General features: G+C 41.5%; 1 protein-coding gene across 3 annotated transcripts in view; it reads right to left on the reverse strand.

Moving 5' to 3' along the window:
- The window catches only part of USP13 (ubiquitin specific peptidase 13), a 109908-nt gene that overhangs the window by 4066 nt on the left and 84522 nt on the right, over positions 1-21320 (reverse strand). For all 3 annotated transcript variants that reach the window (XM_073896840.1, XM_025878299.2, XM_073896843.1), the window contains 4 exons: positions 20707-20733; positions 17196-17339; positions 13739-13905; positions 11995-12148 (listed from right to left, as the gene is read on the reverse strand). In XM_073896840.1, the coding sequence (XP_073752941.1) occupies positions 11995-12148; positions 13739-13905; positions 17196-17339; positions 20707-20733 (492 nt within the window). The remainder of the gene's footprint in view (positions 1-11994; positions 12149-13738; positions 13906-17195; positions 17340-20706; positions 20734-21320) is intronic.

Here is a 21320-nt window from a genome sequence, read left to right on the forward strand (position 1 = left end):
AAGAAGAAGAAGAAGAAGAAGAAGAAGAAGAAGAAGAAGAAGAAGAAAAGGAAGGAAGGAAGGAAGAGAAAAAGAAAGAGAAATGGCAAGAGTGGACATCCCTGTCTTGTTCCTGATCTTTGGGGATAAGCATTCAGTCTTTTACCATTCCACATGATATGAGCTGTGGGTTTTTTGTAGATGCTCTTCATCAAGTTGAGGAAGTTCCCTTTCATTTCCAGTTTGCTGGGCATTCTCTCCCCGGCCTTATCTATCTCAGTTAATGGTGATTCCATTCTTCCATTCAGGACAAAATCTTGGCTTCTCTCTCATACACATCTTTTATTTTTTTCTTCCTGGTAAACTTTTTTGAGTATAGTTGACACACAATGTTACATCAGTTTCAGGTTTTCTCATGCTCTTTACACACATCTAATCCATCAGCAAATCCTGTCAACGTTTCCTTCAAACTATATCCAGAATCCAACCCCTTCTTGCCACCTCCACTAGTAATGTCTGATCCTAGTTACCATCATCAATTGTCTGAATTTTTACAACAGCCCCCTATCTGGGCTTCCTGCTTCCTTCCTTCCCTTCTACTGACTATTCTCAGTATGGCTATCACAGTGGTCTTTAAATGGAAGTCAAATTGTGGTTATTAGTGTTCAAAACCCTCCCGGTGGCATGCTGTATCTCAGAGTAAATTCTTCCTCTCACAATGGTCTATGGAGACCACCTCCTCCCACATCCCCCCTCATTTCACCCCAGCTACTCCCCTTCACTCCACCCCAGCTACTCCCCCTCTCCCCCTCACTCCACCCCAGCTACTCCCACTCTCCCCTTCACTCCACCCCAGCTACTCCCTGCCTCTCCCTCACTCTACCCCAGCTACTCCCCCTCTCCCCCTCACTCCACCCCAGCTACTCTCCTTCTCCCCCTCACTCTACCCCAGCTACTCCCCCTCTCCCCTTCGCTCCACCCCAGCTACTCCCTCTCTCTCCCTCACTCCACCCCAGCTGCTCCCCCTCTCTCCCTCACTCTACCCCAGCTACTCCCACTTTCTCCCTCACTCCACCCCCACTACTCCTGCCTGCCGGCTGCTCTTCAGACACACCCAGCATGCTCTGGCCTTCAAACCTCTACACTCATTGTTCCCTCTTTGAAATTCTTTCAGATGTCACAAGACTTACCCCTCACTTCATTGAGGTCGTGAATGAAGTATCACCTCAGAGCGGACTTCCTGCACCACCTTATAAAAGAGGAACTCTCCCTTCCACCCCAACCTTCACCCCTAACCTCCCTGCCCAACCTTGCTTTATTATTGTCCAGGTAGCATGAAGTAACTCCTGCCATGTCCATACTTACTTGTGTATTTATTTATTGTCTATCCCCTTTTATCTCTGGCTAGAATATAGCTCCATAAGGACAGGAAGTTGGTCTGTTATGTTTACTGAAATATTCCTGGCACAGAGAATGGCGGCTTAGCATGCAGTAGGCATTTCATAAGTATTTGTTGAATATATAAATAAATGTGTGAATTAGAGAATAACTCTGTTCACTCCATTTCTTCACTTGTTCTTATATCATCTTGCATTGTATACATTTTATAAACCACCTACCAAAGTATAAATTGGATTATAAGTTAGTAAAGTAATTATTAAAAAAGAAATGACTCAGAGGGGATTTTTTGTCCCATCATTAAGTTTTTGTTGCTGTCATATCAATTGATGACAAACAAATAAACAAACCCAAGTTTAAAATCAGAAACCAGGCAAAAACAACTGTGAATGACAATCATTTTGCCTGGCACTTATTGTCTTAAATAGTGACCCAGGAGCCCTATGCTGGTGTGCCCTCCCTGTTGTCCTCCAATACTAAGAACCTGTAAATGAGGGAGAGTGTGGGCAGAGAACTTTTCATGTTTCTTGACCCTGGTTGGTTTTTAAAACTCTTTTGGAATCATTCTGTATCACAGCCCAATTCTTCAGCTTGAGATACAGTATTCGTCTCCCGAAATGAAGCTGCTCTCTTAGAGTTTTCATAAAATAAAGAAAGGACCCCAACCAAGGCTTCCCCCCACCATGAAACTGTTCCCCAAAACAATGACTTAAATAACTGAACAGACTCTTCAATGAGCATTGCCCACGTTAAGCCCAGGTCATACAATGAAATGGCTTAGATACAACACAAAACAAGTAAACAGAGAAAGGGACAGATCCATGCATTCCATATGCCCAAACATGTCATTAAGTCCCCCAAGGCATTCAATATATACTCAGAATCATAAAAATGAATTAAAGAAAGAAAAAGATTAGCATAAATCTTAGTCCTATAATTAAAATTAACCATGTTTATCAATACAAGCAACCACCCTATGCATTATTCAAGATCTCCTGCTGGAACCAACAGCAAAAGAGAGCTCTCTCAACACATTTGCAAAAGAGAGCTCTCTCAACACATTTGCAAAAACTCAGCAGGTAAGAAATCTCAATTAATATTTGCTTCCAAAGGGAAAGTGAAGGTGAATAAACCCAACAGGGAAGCTACTGCCGATTCTTCTCCAAGTTCCCAGAGGCCCCCTTCTAAAAAAACAGCATCAGCGTACACACTCCCAAAAGATGTGCAGACCCCTCTTCACATAGATAGAAAAGGCAGTTGGAGGCAAGGCAAATCATTTTTTTAAAAGATTTTATTTATTTATCTATTTTGAGAGAAAAAGTGTGTGAGCACAGGGCAGAGGAGACAGAGAGAAAGTCTCAAGCAGACAGGAGCCCGAACTGGGCAAGATAGCATGACCCCAAGATCATCACCTGGGCTGAAACCAAGAGTCCAACACTTCACCAACTGCACCCCCCAGGTGCCCCCCCAAATCATTTTTAAAATGCTGACCTGCAACAGAGAAACTTTTAAAGTATGTCAAAAAGCTGGACAACCACCATGTCCCTCTAGAAAGCCAGAATTAAACAGGGTCTGAAACTAGCACCTTTGCCCCTCATTCCCTCTTCCAAGTAAACCTGTCCTTTTATGAGTGTAGGAAAATGGTTCCAACCTTTCTAACATGCAGAATTTTTTCATATCAAAATTTTACCACCACTACCCCTACCCAACAAAACAGCAATTGTGCTCTGATTTTATTCTTTGAGAAAGCACTGTCAGAAAACGAATGTGACCCTTGGAAAACAGAAGAAGCAGGCAGCCTGTCCTTTCATGTCCTATGCAGGAACGGCCACCCGAGGACTGTCAGAGTAGGGGTTGGCATACTGCAATGACTCATAAGCCAAATCCAGCCCATAGCCTACTTTTGTACCACCCAGGGGAAAGGGGAGGAGGAGACGGACAAAAATATGAGATGACATGACTATGGCCCACAAAACCTGAAACATTTACGATCTGGCCCTTTAGAGGAAAGGTATGCTGGCCCCTGGTCTAGAGGGATGAAAGTTCATCTCACTGCTTACTATTTTTTTTTTAAAGATTTTATTTATTTTTGCAAGAGAGAGACAATGAGCAGGAGCCGGGGAAGTGGGTGAGGGAGAAGCAGACTCCCAGCTGAGCAGGGAGCCCGATGTGGGTCTCCATCCCAGGACCCTGGGATCATGACCTGAGCCGAAGGCAGACGCTTAAGCGACTGAGCCACCCAGGCGCCCTCACTGCTTACTATTGATTAAAGGTCCCAGACTTAGTCAAGTTACTCATTAACTTGTAGATTCTTGTTTAGTAAAGACAGAAAAAATTTCTGTCCAGTAGAATATATAACCTCAAGGATTTGTGATCCGGAGACACTAATTTTATATTATCCTAGCTTCTCAGATGCTTTGAACCGGTAATAACAACCAGGTGGTTCCCTCATTAATTAACGAGTCAAAGAAAATCTGTGATCTGTGCTCAGTTTAGATGTACCTGAGAATCATGATTTTACCTTTTTGAAAATTGGAGTTCAACGACAACACATAATGGCCTAAAGCAGCTCTAGATTCAGGAATGCAGTTCAATTAATTTGTATTTTATAAACCCTATAGCATCTATATACATTTGAAAAGCAGTAGTATCTTGTAAAGGTGCAACACATTATTTAGTCAGCCTGCAAAAAGTGCACAGAATACACAAACACCAAAAGACTCCTTGAAATGACCACCAAGACCCCAGGGGCTCCACAGCTTCTGGTGAGAAACCCAAACTGAGTTTTCCAAGTGAATCTTCCTAACTTCAATAATTTGTTCCATTACGCACCTCTAGCTCCCTCTGTACAACAGAGGGAAATTATCATTCCCCATTTACTAACATTTAACTCACAAACACCTTAAATCTGCAAACAATCTACCCAGAACAGTTTGGTTTCCTTCGTCCCTGCTCTGAGAAAAGACCAGTGAGAGGTAGGGGGAGAGAACTGGATGGATTTGGATTTGGAGCTTTTAGAAAACTTCAGAATCCCATAAAAGAGCAAAAGGAGCATTTGGGAAAATCAGTAACAGCTTAAGGCAGCTGAACAAGGACAGAATCTTTAAGGATTGACAAATTGCCTCCCCAACCCCACACAGCTCAAAATTGCCAAAGCCCCTTGACTTTTTATTATACTGCCTAAAACTCCAAATATCAAACAATTCCTTCCAAGCTTCATAGTTCTCAGTCATTCATACTTAGTATAAATTAGTTTATTTCAGAGTGGCTTCCTCTTCACTTCCAATAAGGCCACTGAAAAAAACAAAAAGCCCACAGAAATTACAAACAGATGCGGAAGTGGGCTAAGCACTGGAGCCCAGCCGCATTAAGCATGTTGCTTTCAAGCAAACCACTGGTGTTTAGCTCCCGTGGGGCTACACCCTGCTGCTCTGCGGATCCTATTCCTATTCCGGCTGCATTCCTCAGGGAGCCCAGCCATTATGTAAACGAAATGTCTCCCTGTTCTCCTCGCTGGAAAATCTTAGCTGCCCTAGAAGCTGTAGGAACCATTACAGTGATGCGGCTAAAGAAGCCAGAGCAGATTTTGAGTAATCGCAGCCTAATCACATCTTAATTACATTGGCAATCAGTGAGTTCTTAAAAAGAAAGAAAAAGGAAGGAAGTAAGGAAGGAAGGAAGGAAGGGAGGGAGGGAGGGAGGAAGGAAGGAAGGAAGGAAGGAAGGAAGGAAGGAAGGAAGGAAGGAAGGAAGGAAGGAAGGAAGGAAGGAAAATTAAATGCTCATTAAGTGCAACATAGAAACAAATAATTTTGCGAATGGCAGAAGCCCTGATAGGTCAAACTGAAGACCTGATTTTCCACTTTTTACAATTTTTAAAAACTCAACAGAAAGTCAGGTGATAGCCCCAAAATGTACAGAACGTGATAATAAAGAGAGCCTTCTGAAAAATAAGAGTCCCGCCTCCCTTCTGATTTAGAAGATCTGGGATAAGATGAAGGAGGAAATGCACAGGCTTCAAAATCACACAGACCTAAATTCCCAGCTGGTTCTTCCACCACCCAGGCCCCTAATGTGTTGGGTCCCCATTTCTTCATGTGAACACCTCACCGCAGGAGTGAAGGAAAGTTGTCTCGGAAGAGCCTAGTGCCTAGCAGGCGTTCAATGAAGGACGGCCACTATCTGACCCAGGGTAATTAGCACTAGTTCTTCTGAGCAAACTAGACAACATTAAAATAAGAGAGTTTCGTGCAATGACATTATTTCCTCATTCAAAAAAATGCAAGAGTGATTTTTAGTTAACATATTCCCTAAAGGAAGAATTTGATACAAGTGCTTCTTTAATCCCTGTCCTTATTGAGTCACATTTTTTCCAATTCAAACTCCTACCTTTCATTATTTTCAGCATTAACATGGTATAGTGATGTCTAAGCAGCTCACTGTCCTCCTTTTTAAGGCAACAGTAACCTCATCTGGCTTTTAGGGCGGTGGTTCTCACATTTACACTGAATCAGAACCACCTGGAGGGCCTGCTGACCTTCAGATCACTGGGCCCACCGCCAAAGGCCTAGAGTGAGGCCCAACAATTTGCATTTCTAACCAGTTCACTGGTGATGCTGTTCACAGGGGATGCTGATTCTCCTGATCCAGGACTACATTTGAACAAGTGTCTGAAGGGACCACGCTTCCCTTCTTGGCTTACAAGCCAAGAAGGAAGATGTCTCCACCCTCGAGCTCCGTGAGTAGGGCCAGTGACTGGCAGAGGGCTGGGCAGCCCGAGTCTCAGATTGCCAGGACCTTGGCTAAGAACTCCAGGACAATACTCGGCTGGATTTTAACCTGGAGAGATACATTGTAGGAGGCACTGGCAGCCACCTTGTGGCCATTAGGGAGAGCCTATCAGAGACTCCCACCAACCCAGAGGAGGTACAACCAAGGGGAGCAACCAGATAAAAGGGTTTCAGTCCCAGAATCAAGGGCATGCCTCGAGTCAGGTCTCTCCGGGGCTGTCCAGCTCTTGTGATACTATACTTCCCTTTTTGCTTGGCTAAGTGTGGCTGGGCTCTCCCACCCTGCCCCGCCCCTTACAGCAGAAACCTGAAAACTGAGGTTGCTGGTTTTACTTGGTTTGACTGTGTCTGTTTTGGCTCTCCATTTTGCTCCTAAAAAACAATTACCTGAACTGTTAAATTGTCTTCATACCCCCAAGTCAAATGTCTCCATCAACTCACCAACCCAAAAAAGAGGTCAAAAGCAATGTTTTGGGAATATAAACAACCTAGCTACACAGAATACATATCTCCTGGGAGCAAACCTATGAATTTAATGTAATTCTACTCAAATCCCTACAGAACGGCCAATTCCAAGATCAGGAACTTTCCAAAATTCAGCAGTAACAATTTAGAAAATATAATGGGAAAAATTTTTATTCATAAGTAACACAGAAAATGTAAATCTGAGAAGAAACTAAACCAGAAATACACAGGAAGTTTATGAAGAAAACTATACAGCTTTGGAGGCGCAGGAGAAGGGAGAGATGAATTTAAAAAAATGGATAGCATGTTTCTGGCCAGAAAAACTCAATATTGTAGACCTACCAGATATTCCCAAGCTCATATGCAATATATGAAACTCTCATACAAATCAATAAAAAACAGATGGAAACCTCAATAAAAATGGGAAAATGGACCAAACAAAATGAGGAAGTGATTAACACAAGAAGAAAAACAACCAGCCAATAAATATATGAAAAATAAGGGGAGTACTCAGCCTGACCACACTGGTGGAGGGCTGGGAGAGCAGGAGAGCCACCAAAGCTGCCTTTCGGTGGGGGGGATGTAATAATACACATTAATACCTCAAAAATAGAAAATTTTGAAAAAAAAAGAAGATAGTAGGAAGGGAAAAATGAAGTGGGGGGAAATCGGAGGGGGAGACGAACCATGAGAGACCATGGACTCTGAGAAACAAACTGAGGGTTCTAGAGGGGAGGGGGTGGGGGGATGGGTTAGCCTGGTGATGGGTATTAAAGAGGGCACGTTCTGCATGGAGCACTGGGTGTTATACACAAACAATGAATCATGGAACACGACATCAAAAACTAATGAGGTAATGTATAGTGATTAACATAACATAATAAAATAAAAGTTTTAAAAAATAGGCAATTTTGACTCAGAGACTTCACCTCTAGAAATTTATGCTAAGGAAGGAATCAAATGAGGGCCCAAGAATGTTCATTATGGTGTCATTTTTAATAGAGAAAAAGGGAAAGAGGACAAAAAAGAGAAACTTAAATGATGAACAAATGTTTACTACCTGGATAAGGATAAAGGAGGCATTTGCTGTACTTCTGTCAACAGAATTCATCCTTTAAGAAATTTATTATTTAAAAATAATTGCTGTTGGGCATCTGGGTGGCTCAGTCGGTTAAGCATCTGCCTTCGGCTCAGGTCATGATCCCAGGGTCCTGGGATGGAGCCCCGCATCAGGCCCCCTGCTCAGCGGGGAGTCTGCTTCTCCCTCTCCCTCTCCATCTGCCCCTCCCCCTGCTTGTGCTCTCTCTCCTCTCTCTCAAATAAATAAATAAAATCTTTTAAAATAATAATAATAATAATAATTGCTGTCATCTTCTGAATGTAAAAATAGCCCCATTATCTGAAACTTTCTGTAATCGTCCTTTATTTAAAAAAAATTAGTTGGCCTAAAATCAGGTATATAAATTATGGTACCGCTGTACAATGGGATATTATTAATATACATTCAGTGATCTAGACATACAAATATGTATATCCACAGTTAGGGGGAAGTAGGTTATAAAATAGCATTTATAAAATAACATGTATAGGGGCGTCTGGGTGGCTCAGTCGGTTAAGTGGCCAACTCTTGGTTTTGGCTCAGGTCGTGATCTCAGGGTCATGAGATCAAGCCCGGCCTCCAGCTCCTTGCTCAGCATGGAGTCTGCTTGAGATTCTTTCTCCCTCTCCCTCTACCCTTCCTGCTTGTGCTCTCTCTCTCTCTAAAATAAATAAATAAAATCTTAAAAGAATAGAATGTTTTATTTTTATAAATATTCATATTTATATTCATTTTATATTTGCATAGAAAGGCTTAAAGAATATACACAAGACATTAACAGTGGCTATGACTGGGAATTACTTGGAAGTAATTTTTATTTTCTTCTTCTCATATATCTGCATTTTCTCAAGTTACTAAAATTATTAAATACCCTTTTAATTATAAGAAAAATAATATAAACGTTAATTCAAAAAAAAAAGAAGTGACTGACATATGAGTTCAGGTGCCAATGCAGCAAAGTACAAGAAATCACCTTTTTCCTTTCCTGTGACTTACGCAATGTAATGCAAAATAGTGTACTCCCAATTCCTCCATCTGGCACTTCGTGGAATCAGCACAAAACTATCCCTGTGACCGCTACCTCCTGATCTTCATCCATTCTTCATTCAATCATTCATTTTCTGATCACCTCTGGTGGACAAGGCACAGGGCTGGAAAGGAAGGAATCCCTTCCTTCTATTTTTGAGGTATTAATGCTGGATGTTTAAAAACATCCATGCCTCTTAAAAATCAGATACAAAATGCATTTGGTGAGTTAGGGTGGGTTATGCTCTTTGGTTTTTGATAATTAAAATTTTCACCTACCACTGCTCTTAGCTTCAGTATATGCGATACTTGATGTCTCACAGCACATCTCTGTCTCCTTCTCCACCCTCAGCCTAAATGTGGAGGCAGTGAAGAGTAAGACCACCGAGTTTGGCCCGCAGTGCCTTTAAATTAAAGGTGCTTGAAAGCACCATCGTGACATCCCATTCAAGAAGGCAACTCAAAACCCAGCAGGGCCAGGAGTACCAGAAGATCACTCTGAGTTCAGTAAGCCCAAGGGGATGATGTGGCTACTCCATATCATTAATGACCATCTTCAAGAGAGTGGCTGGTCCCTCCAAGCTCCATCAGAAAACAGGAAAACCTAATGATCAGACTCACCCTCTTTCTACAACCATAGATCTTGGCAGCTTTACAATGGCCCCATCGTGTGGTTTATTCCTTCTGTGAGGGGGACTTCCCATCCCCAAAGAAAAGTCCATTACAGAAAATCAAGGAAGCAGTGAGCCGAGACATGTAACACATAATAAATCCTGCTGATGAATTATTCAGTAACATCCATTACAGCTTTTAATATTTTAGGCAAGTCACTGATTTCCAAAAAGTAATACAAGACCATTTAGATGAATATGGGAGCTGGGAGAACTATACCTCATCTTTTTTTTACCCAGTCAGGATTATGATAGTTTCAGTGAAGAAATTCCTGTTTTATATAAAAGAAGAAAGTTTCCCTCCCACCCTCTGTCTCTAGAGGTAGATCAATACATATATTTTAGATCTGGTAAGACTGATAATGAGTAGACTATTAATGAGAACTACAGCTATATGATTACTGGAACAAATGCTGCTAATGTAAAAAAAAAATTTTTTTTTTTGAGAGAGCACAAGGGGGAGGGGTAGAGGGAGAAAGAGAGAATCTCAAGCAGGGTCCATGCCCAGCACAGAGCCTGACATGGGGCTTGATCTCCTGACCCTCAGATCATGACCTGAGCTGAAATCAAGAGTCAGATGCCCAACCAACTGAGCCACCCAGGCACCCCTGCAAATGTAAATTTAATTAAATCCAGTTATTTTTTTACTTGGTACTTTCTATGTGTTAGACACCATGAGCCTTATAAAAGTAAAATAGTATCTGCCCTTTGCAAGTTCCCAAATAGGAAACACAAATATTTACATAATTTTATTGCGGGGCGCCTGGGTGGCTCAGTCATTAAGCTTCTGCCTTCAGCTCAGGTCATGATCCCAGGATCCTGGGATCGAGTCCCGCATCGGGCTCCCGGCTCGGCAGGAAGCCTGCTTCTCCCTCTTCCCACTCCCCCTGCTTGTGTTCCCTCTCTCGCTGTCTCTCTCTATCAAATAAATAAAGAAAAGCTTTTAAAAATAAATAAATAATTTTATTGCAAGATGAATTGGATACTTTTTTTTAAGATTTATTTATTTATTTGAGAGAGAAAGAGCACGAGCAGGGAAGGGGCAGAGGGAGAGAGCAAATCTCAGGCAGACTCCCTGCTGAGTGGGAGCTCAACACAGGTCTTGATCTCATGACCCTGAGATCATGACCTGAGTTGGACGCTTAACCACCTGAGCCACCCAGACACCCCTGAATTTGATACTTCTAATAACAGAAGAATAAACACTACATCTTAGGGGCTTCAGGCACAAGCTCTGGAGGCAGACTACCCAGGTTGGAATTCTGATTCTACCCATCGCTAGCTAGCTATGTAACCTTAACAAACCTAACCTTCTCTTCTACCTCAGTCTCTTCACCTATAAAATGGAGATAATAATGATATCTACACCTCATAGGATTATTGTGAGGATTAAATGTGGCACAAATGGAAATATTGTTAATGTTGGTATAATTATCACTAGCATGAGATACGGAAGCACTCGTTCTGAAGGCTCTGGGAGAGCAATCTGTGGAATGGAATCTGTGGCAAAGTTGTGAATAATGGTAAGGATTTTAGTGTGCAGTGATGAGAGAGAAAGGGCATTTCACAATCAAGGATTAACCTGAGCACAGGCCTAGAAGTAGGAAGAAGGGGGTTAGTGCCCCGACAGGGCTGTTGGTGTGGCTATGGTCCCAGGTGTCTGAGCTGGGGTGGGGAGGGCCAGAAGAAATAACACCGAAAGACAAGGCACGTTGGCATCTGCCTGGAGGAGGTGACAAATACCAGGCTAACAAGCCGAAATACTTTCCGGAGGCAATGACAGCCCAAGAAGCAGGGCATCACAATGGGGAAGAACATGGGATTCTGGATTTGAATTTTGGCTCCAACTTGTATGAGCTGTGTGACCTTGGGCAAGGTACCTAATCTTCCTGTGCCTCTGTTTTCTCACATGGACAAGAGACGTGTTAAAGACTAAATGAGAGTTCATATGCAAAGTTCTTAGAGCCAGTGCCTGGTGCACAGTGACACATATGTGTTTGCTGATAAAAGGTAGAGAGCTATGCAACTCTTGATCTTGGGGTTGTGAGTTCAAGCCCTACATTGGGTGTAGAGATTACTAAAAAAAAAAAAAAAACTTAAAAAGAAAAGGTAGATGACTGGCTGTTGGCGCCTCTTCCTGCCATCTTGATTGGCCCTTCAGAAAATTATCAGCAGCTGGTATGGTCAATGACAGGGTCAAGGATATAAGGCTGTTTTTCAGCCGTTCAAAAAAAAAAAAAATACTACCATGAAAGTAAATGTTCTCTTTTGGACAAAAACTTCTATGGTCCATGAAAAAAAAAGTATCTCAAAGGAATGGCAAAGTGACAGCAGGACTAGAAGTAAGCACACACACACTTCTAGGCAACATGACTCTGAGTTTGTCCCAGACTTCTTCAGATCACCATGGCCATGCAAAGTGGCAAAATGCACCATTTACAAGAAGGTGGGATCTGTGCTAACTATTGGATGATGGCAAAGGTTTTAAGATGAGTGGTGGGAGGGAAGGGCATGGGCCGAATGTATGGTCACAACTGCTCAGACAATCCCTAAGGCAAGAACTTACTTCCAGATCCATCCTTGACTCTAGGTCCTTCAGGCTTCGCCTCAGAAATAATGTTGGCATTGGCATTATTCTCCATCTCGATCACAAAGTCACTGTCCTCCTCAAACTCAGGGTGACTAAAGATCCAATCCAGTGCTCTTTCCAGGTTATTATTCTAATAAAATAAAACATTTTTACAATGTATGCAGTCCCAAGGTCTCATTAAATCCTGACCACTTGAACCAGAGTGTTAAGCTGATAAGACAGGCGGCCTGAATTCATTAGTCCTAAGTGCCTCTGAGTGCAAAGCTCTGACCCTGCATATGAAATGCACATTCAGCAGGCATTCTCCGAGTCTCCCAACTGAGGGCTGTAATTGGATTCACTAGAAAACAGTTTTGAGCAGCAGACCAGTGTTCCAAAGTCCGTATCCATCTGAGCTCAGCATTTCTGCAGGCTGATGCTAATGATGGGGTACGGAACACCAAAGAGTCTGCCATTTGTTTAATACAGCCCTTTCTCGGTCATACTAACTGCACATGCTACATTCCCTATCACCTGTGTTTTCTGCAGAGAACTATACCAGACAGGGGGGCCAACGTGAGAGCCGTGTTAATGCGTCCTCTCCCTAAACATTAGCAGAATTCTTGAATTGCAGTAGAGACAAGGTTAATGCCTTGATTGATGATGGCAGTACTGGTTAGTTAGGTACATTGTTTTAAACTTAACTCTGCAGTTCAAACCAATTGACTAAAAACATTGCCATCTTCCTCTGTGATATCACAGGCAGGTTAAAAAATCTGCTTAGACATCATCAGAATCGCCAATGAAAAGTCAGTCAAGAAAAATAAGTGGGGCAAAGCAAGTACCCTGAATGAAACTAAGTCTGCCTGAGATAGTTCAAGCACATTAAAGGGAAACGGATTGTTCCAGCCACACTCCCAGAGTCAGCTGAGAGCTGCTATGCCCTCAACAATGGACCCTCACAGGCAACGGGTCAGGAATTAGTAAGGACATCCTAAGGACATTAGGTAAGCAGGAATTAGTAGCAGACATCCACTCAAAAACACATACGGTGTGGCAAGAAAGGATGGGTTTAAAAAAAAACAAAACAAGAACTTCCCTTCAATATTAAACAAACATCTGCACTGAAAGAGGAAGACTTCTATCTACCCTCTAGTTTCACGGTCCCTTCTCTCCTAATAACATCAGGAAGTACATGAATACCAGAAGAATCTTCTCCCTCCACCACCACAAAAGTGGAGAATTCCCAGAGCTGTTCAGTCTTCTCTATGAGGACTTCTGAGAGACATTTCTCCAAGGTCTTGGTATCAGAAAAGCAAAATTTGTCCTAAAGAACTGCTTTATTGAACATGGAGTCTCATGCATCCCTCTCCACTCCAAGGCCACAAGGAAGCTCCAAGTCAAATCGTGGAGCCCTGCTAATAATAAACACTCAGATGATAGGGAGTTTCTTTTGGTTTTGGTCTTTCGGTTTCTTTCATCTTGCCCCAGCTGAATTATCTCTCTAGGTTTTTTTTTTTACTCCCTATTCTTAAACTGTATAATTTCCCCCAATCATTTATTTTAGCTGTACATAGAATATATGCAAATAAATCTCTGTGGGCCATGGTGGGGTACAGAGTGAGACAGACATGATTCAAAATGATCAAAGGACACTGGAAAATCTCCACTGCTACTGAAAGAAACACACACCGACTCCAGGAAGAGGAGGGTATTCTCACACACAGTCTCACGTGCTCACCGTGGCTCGTAGCGCCTGAACAGCCTGATTTCGATGGAATCCCATGGAGGTAATGATAGCTACAATTTCCTCCGGAGGTTGGTTATCCAGTCCAGTAGCACCAAAAACAGAGGCTCCAGCAGAAGCTGCTCCTCCATAACCAGGCATGGTCAGTGGTTCAGCAAAATCTGGGGAAGAGAATCACACTCAGACCTTTTACTTTTTTTAGTCTTGAAATAAACAACACCATGGAGTTAAAAGGAAAAACACCTAAAAAGTTATAATAATGAAGGCAGTTGGTACTGACATAAGGATAAACCTATAGATCAACTGAATGGAATTCAGAGTCCAAAAATAAACCCACAGATTTATGGTCAACTGAGTTTTGACAAGGGTACCGAGGCCATTCCAATGGGGTCGGGGCAGTCTTCTCAACAGATGGTGCTGGAAGAAGTACAAGTCCACATGCAAGAGAATGAAGCTGGACGCCCACCTCAGGCCATATTCAAAAATTAACTCAAAACGGCTCCCTGACCTCAATGCGAGAGACCTTGGGTTAGGCAATGTTTCTCAGATATGACACCAACAGCACAAGTGACAAAAGAAAAACAGATAAATTCAACTTCATCAAAATTAAAAGCTTTTGTGCTTCAAAAAATGCCATCAAGAAAGTGAAAACACTCACAGAATGAGAGAACATAACTTGCACATTATGTATCTGGTAAGGTGCTTATATTCAGAATATGAAAAGAACACTCAACAATAAAAAGACAAATAACTTCCTTAAAAACGGGCAACAGATTTGAACAGACATTTCTCCAAAGAGACATAAATTACCCGCAAGCACAGGGAAAGATGCTCTACACATCATTAGTCGTCAGGGAAATGCAAATGAAAACCACCATGAGCTACCACTTTCCCATCCACTGGAATGGCTATAATAAAAACAATAACAACAAAGGTTGGTGAGGATGTGGAGAAACTGGAACCCTTACACATTGTGGCAGAATGTAAAAAAGTGATTGCACTTTGCAGATAATGCACTTTTTACAAAGAGAAGGCTAGTAGCCACTCTTTGTCAAGCAAGCCTATTGGTGCCATTTTTCCAACAACTTTTGCTAACTGCATGACTCTGTGTCACGTTGTGGTAATTCTCACAGTATTTCAAACTTTTTCATTATTAGTATATTATGTGATCTGTGATCTTTGATGTTACTACGGTAATTGTTTGGGGGCACCACAAACTACACCCATATAAGACAACAAACTTAACCCACATGTTGTGTGTCATCTGACTACTCCACTGACCAGCCATTTTCCTGTCTCCCCCTTCTTGGGCTTCCCTATTCCCTGAGACACAATATTGAAATTAGGCCAATTAATAACCATACAATGGCCTCTGAATGTTCAAGCAAAAGGAAGAGTCACACACCTCTCACTTTAACTCAAATGCTAAAATGATTAATCTTAGAGAGGAGGGCATACTGAAAACTGAGAAAAGCCAAAAAAAGCTAGACCACTTACGCCAAACAGCCAAACTGTAAAGGCAAAGGAAAAATTCTTAAAGGAAATTAAAAGTGCTCCTCCAGTGAACACACCAATGATAAGAAAGCACAGCAGCTTCATTGCTGATATGGAGAAAGTTTTAGTGGTTTAGACAGAAGATCAAACCAGCCACAACATTTCCTTGAAACCAAAATCTAGTCTAGAGCAAAGCCCTCCCTCTCTTCAATCTACAAAGCCTGGGAAGGCTCACAAGGTTGAAGGAAAGAAGCTGTCTCCATAACATAAATGTACAAGGTGAAGCAGCAAGTTACCCAGAAGACCTAGCTAAGGTAAATAAAGACACTGGCTACACCAAACAACAGATTTTCAATGCAGACAAAGTAGCCTTCTATTGGAAGAAGATGCCATCTAGGGCTTTCAAAGCTAGAGAGGAGAAGTCAATGCCTAGTTTCAAAGCATAAAAGGACAGTCGGACTCTCTTGTTAGGGGGACAGTGCAGCTGGTGACTTTAAGTTGAAGCCAGTGTTCAGTGGCCATTCCAAAAATCCTTGGGCCCTTAAGAATTATGCTAAATCCACTCTGCCTCTGCTCTAGAAATGGAACAACAAAGCCTGGATGACAGCACATCTGTTTATAACACAGTTTACCGAATATTTTAAGCTACTATTGAGAACTACTGGTTAGAAAAAAAATTCCTTTCAAAATATGACTGCTCACTGACAATGCACCTGGTGACCCAAGATTTCTGATGCAGATGAACAGTGAGATTTGATGTTGCTTTCATGACTGCTACCACAACATCCATTCTGCAGCCCATGGATCAAGGAATGATCTCAACTGTCAAGTCTTACTATTTAAGAAATACATTTTGTAAGGCTGTAGCTGCCACAGATTCCTCTGATGGATCTGGCAGAGTAAACTGAAAGCCTTCTGGAAAGAATTTGCCATTCTAGATGCCATTAAGAACATTTTGTGATGCATAGGAAAGAGCTCAAAATATCAACATTAACAGCAGTTTGGAAGAAGATTCCACCCTTCATGGGTGACTTAGAGGGGTTCAAGACTTCAGTGGAGAAAGTCAATGCAGATGTGATGGAAATAGCAAGAGAACTAGAATTAGACGTGGAGCCTGAGGGAAGGACTGAGTTGCTGCAATCTCCTGATAAAATTTTAACAGATGAACAGTTGCTTCTTATGGCTAAGCAAAGGAAGTGGTTTCTTGAAATAGAATCTACTCTTGGTGAAGATGCTATGAAGATTGTTGAAATGACAACAAAAGACCTAAAATATGACATAAACTTAATTGATAAAACAGCAGCAGGGTTTGAGGGGACTGACTCCAATTTTCAAAGAAGTTTTACTGTGAGAGAAATTCCATCAAATAACATCGCATGCTATAGAACAACCATTTGTGAAAGGAAGAGTCAATTGATGCCGCAAAAACAAAGTATTTTTCAATTAAGGTATGTACATTTTTAGACACAATGCTATTGTACACTTAATAGACTACAGTATGGTGTAAACATCACTTTTCTATGCACTGGAAACCAAAACATTCATTGGACTCACTTTATCGTGATACTCACTCTACTGCGGTCGTCTGGGACTGAGCTAGCAACATCTCTGACATGTGCCTGTATATCCCACATCTTTCCAGTGGTCTTTGTGCCACTAAATTATATACTTTAAAAGGGTGAATTATATCTCAAGAAAGCTATTATTAAAAAAAAAAAGAGTAAAGATGAACATTGTGACTTTGTGCCACAAGCAAAGTGCCCCTCCCCCATTGCAGCAGAGAAAAAGTGAGCTGAAAGTGTAAATTATGAGGGGCAGAAAAAAGCAAGCTAAGAAGCTAAATTATGAGTTAAATGTCATTTTCTGGGACCCATTCAGAGGACATCGAAGGACCAAGGCTTAGCATCACTGAGGATTGCATCAGACTCCAAAGCTATCCCCTCTTCCGACCACTCACCTGGCTCTTCCATGTGAACAATGATCCAGTTGAAGGCCACTTCAGCTCCCATATTTCCAGTAAAGTATACAGCCTTCCGACATGCTTCTAGAGGGAAACCCATCTCAGCCAGCTGCATCACTGATGACTCATCAATGTCTGAGGCTACGGAGCACAACAGAATACTCTGGTGTAAAAACACGAACTCTCTTAAAACGTAAACTCTCTTTCTCCTCGTCCTAGCTTCTCCTCATCCACTAGCCACATGCTATCCAAAGAAAGTGCTATTTTTGGGGGGTGTATAAATGGTGGTTTAACTTTGTTTTGTTTGAAGTCATCCAAATATTAAGCTATTTGAGCTTAAATATCTTTGACCTAAATTGGAACCATGGTAATTACCTGGACAATCCAAGCACTGAAAAACAATTCCTTAATTTCATATGGGGAGATTGAGTGTATTCCCAGAACCATTTCAGCCTCTCAGATCCTTCTCAAGACCTCTCCCACAGCGGCCTCTCCTATCACTGAAATCTGAAGAGAAAAGCATTATCCACAAGCCCAAAGCCTATTCCTTAAATCTCGCAGGAAGTTATGCCAGGCCTTTAGGTATATTAGCAAAGAAAGTAATCAGCTCTGGGAAATGGAGAACCCAAATGTTAAGTACAGAAGGACAGAATATGTTCTGTAATGGTATACATTTAAGATATTAAAAGAGAGAACTTTATAAACCTAATGTGGGCCTAGACATAGAGGGTTTTGTTTTGTTTTCTTTTCTTTTCATAATGATATGCAGATATTGGTGGAAATGTATGCGTATGTGTCTGTGTGTATGTGTATGTATATGTGGATGCATATAAGCACATGTATGTATGTATACATAATGTACAAAATATACATAAAAACATATAGGCATGCGTGTATATACATGTACGTGTGTGTACATACACATATACGTGTTTTATAATACACATGTATATGTGTGTATATATACATACACCTGTTATGTTTTGTGTATACACATTTGTATGTGTATATACATATGTGTGCTTGTATGTACTGAAAATTCTGCCAAAGACGGCAATTAGTAGAACTGAATAGTAGCAATAGAACTGAGGATTAGAGATATCTGTTCTATAAAAACTACATTGAAAATGTGTTTACCAGGGCGCCTGGGTGGCTTAGTCAGTTAAGCATCTGACTCTTGATTTCAGCTCAGGTCATGATCTCAGGGTCGTGAGATCAAGCCCCGCCTCGGGCTCCACGCTGGGCATGGAGCCTGCTTAAGATTCTCTCTCTCCCTCTCCCTCTGCCCCAACTCTCACCAACCCCCCCCACCCCCAGCCAGCACTCTCCCTCTTTCTAAAAAGAAAAAGAAAATGTGTTCCGCAAACTTCTCTCTTACAAGGACGATACAGACAACATCCTTTCAAGACCAAATTTTAAGAAAGCAATGATTTAGGACAGCAGTGATTCCCAAGTTGTGTTCTATGATAGCCTGATGTTCTAAGAGAAATATCATTATTGAACCACAAAACAAGGGGTTTCCATGGCCAAAGAAGCTTTAAAATCCACATTCTCTATTCTCCCCTTAGAAATTCACAATGTGCATTAGCATAGTGAAGACTCAAAAATCCTGTCATAAAGACTCCTACAGTTTAGGAAGCTAGGAAACTCCTTCTACAGAACACCTTTCAACATCTTGTAAGACTCTCATGTTCCCTACAATGCAATTTAGGAAGTGCAGCTCAATAAATGGTTATGTGTGTCTCTAATAACATATTAGATTGAAAACATATAATTCCATTTTTGTGAAAAATAAAGTGAGCCAGGCACAGGCAAAGGCCAGTGGAAAGATATAGGCCAAGTGTTAACAATGGTTATAGATGAGTGATGAAACCATAAATGACTCTTACTGCTAACCCATGGTTTGTAAGTATCTTTTTACTCTCATAATAAGAAAATAATTAAAGTTGTCCTTTAAAACTCTGAGAAAGGTAGGATGCAAATGTTAAACAATCCCAGATAATTCTATTTTCTCCTGTTGAGTACAGGTAGTTGCTGATAAGACAGCAGGCTTAGATCTGGGAGGAAATCAATGGCCAAACCATGAACCCTGGAAACCATCTGAGTGTTCCTGGTCAGAGACAGACTCCTCTAGCACAGTCAGTGCTAACCACCCATCACCTCCCCCACAGCAATTTGCAGGCCAGCTCTCTGCAGAATCAGGAGCAGCAAGCAAACCTCTCACATTCCAGAAAAGGTCAAGCGGCGTTAAAAGCACACTTGACTCCCATCCCAGGTTCTGGTCCCAGCTCTTGGGTCTCTGAAGTTTCCTGAGTCTCAGTTTTATACTCTGTAAAAGGTTACTTGCCCTGCCCTTCTTACTGTGATACTCAAATGAGAATCTGGATTTTATATGAACAGTAAAGTTATATACTATTGAAAGAATTTATGAAATAATAAACGCAGTATGACTCATGGTAACCATTCCAAAGTATTAACAACCACCGTTATTATTATAATTAGATTATTCACAGAGGCAATGATTTTCCCAAGACCCTCGCTGACCCTAACAGCTTCTAACAATGAACAAATCATAATCGACCAAGGAAAGGAAATGTGGAGGTCTAAGCCACATGATCAATCATTTGCAATGTAAAACACATGAACTTCTTTTTTTAATTTTTTTTATTATGTTATGTTAATCACCACACATTACATCATTAGTTTTTGATGTAGTGTTCCATGATTCATTGTTTGCCTATGACACCCAGTGCTCCATTCAATACGTGCCCTCTTTAATACCCAACACATGAACTTCTAAATTAACAACAGTTTGTCTCTGGAAGGGCTTTGTAGACAAAAAGATTCAGAATATTTAGTGTTAAACACTCCCCCTTCCTCCTAATTAATACGTAAATACTCACCATAAATAGTTTATTGTGTTCTTTTCAGAAAACCAAGAGTATCAACTCCTACAGGATTAAGGAACTAAAAGTCTATAAAATTAACATACAATCCAATGACACTACCAACCTTGAGAGTATTAATCAATGCTACCATGTCCTGTCAGTCATGAGCCATCACTACATGTCCAGCAGCAGGAATGGAAAAAAGGCCTGGCCACTGTTCCATCACTGCATAAAAAGCCCTACTCATGGCCAGAGTGGGAAGAAATGGCATCATGAGCCCACCTTCACACATGTGGAGACTAAGGCTCAGAGAAGTTAAGTAAATTTTTCTAGCTTGCAGTCATAAACGGCAGGGCCAAGTTTCCAGTCTGGGGCTTGTTGGCTTTCATGCTGATGATCACTCTCCTGAGCCACAGAACCGCTTAATCATCATGTCACTGGTTTACATTTGCTGCTAACTCAGCTTGCAGACAAAGAATCACTCCCACCCAGAAAAAGCCGCACATGTAGAGCTACACATACACATGTAGAGAACAATGCCCCTTTATTGAATTCCCACAGATAAACGTCAGACCAATGACAATTGCAGGACACTGAGAAAAATTTTGAAAGATACATACGGTCTATGAGTTGGTTCATCAGGCGATCTGGAAATTAACGGAGAGGCAGAGAATGAGACCAAAGCATGGCAAAGAGTTTTAGAGAAAGAAAAAGAGTCCATGCAGGACAATCCCTAATCCCTCACCCCTAGGGATCCCACACTGTTGTCAACCCCTCAGCAACCCCACCACACACACCACCCAGCCTGTACAACAGGAAATCATTACAGTAGGGAGTGAAAATAAACAGGTCTCAGGGATTTCAACCAGATAAAACATGATGCTCTGCTTATCAACTTAATGAACTAAATAATTTATTTCCCTGTATTTCTAAGGACTTTGTATAATTACAAACCAAGGGTTCTGTTAAGAACATCAGAGAAAGCAGGAGCAGTGCTAATAAGCCATCCTGTACTCCTTCGATGCTCCTACTGATCTCTGCTCTCTGGCCCCTTTAATGGACCCCTCGTACCACATAACCCAGAGTGTCCCACATACAGGTCCCTTCTCTACTCTCCATACTCTACAATTTAACATCTGACTTAACGTCCGAGAATAATGGAACACAGGTGCCTATCTTGAATCCTCCTGGATTCACCTTACCCTTCTTTTGCACCTGAACATGGTCACCAATA

This window comes from Callorhinus ursinus, unplaced genomic scaffold, assembly GCF_003265705.2.
Source record: "Callorhinus ursinus isolate GAN/ISIS: 27379988/994484 unplaced genomic scaffold, GSC_fseal_2.0 scaffold1, whole genome shotgun sequence".
Classification (NCBI taxonomy): Eukaryota; Metazoa; Chordata; class Mammalia; order Carnivora; family Otariidae; genus Callorhinus; species Callorhinus ursinus.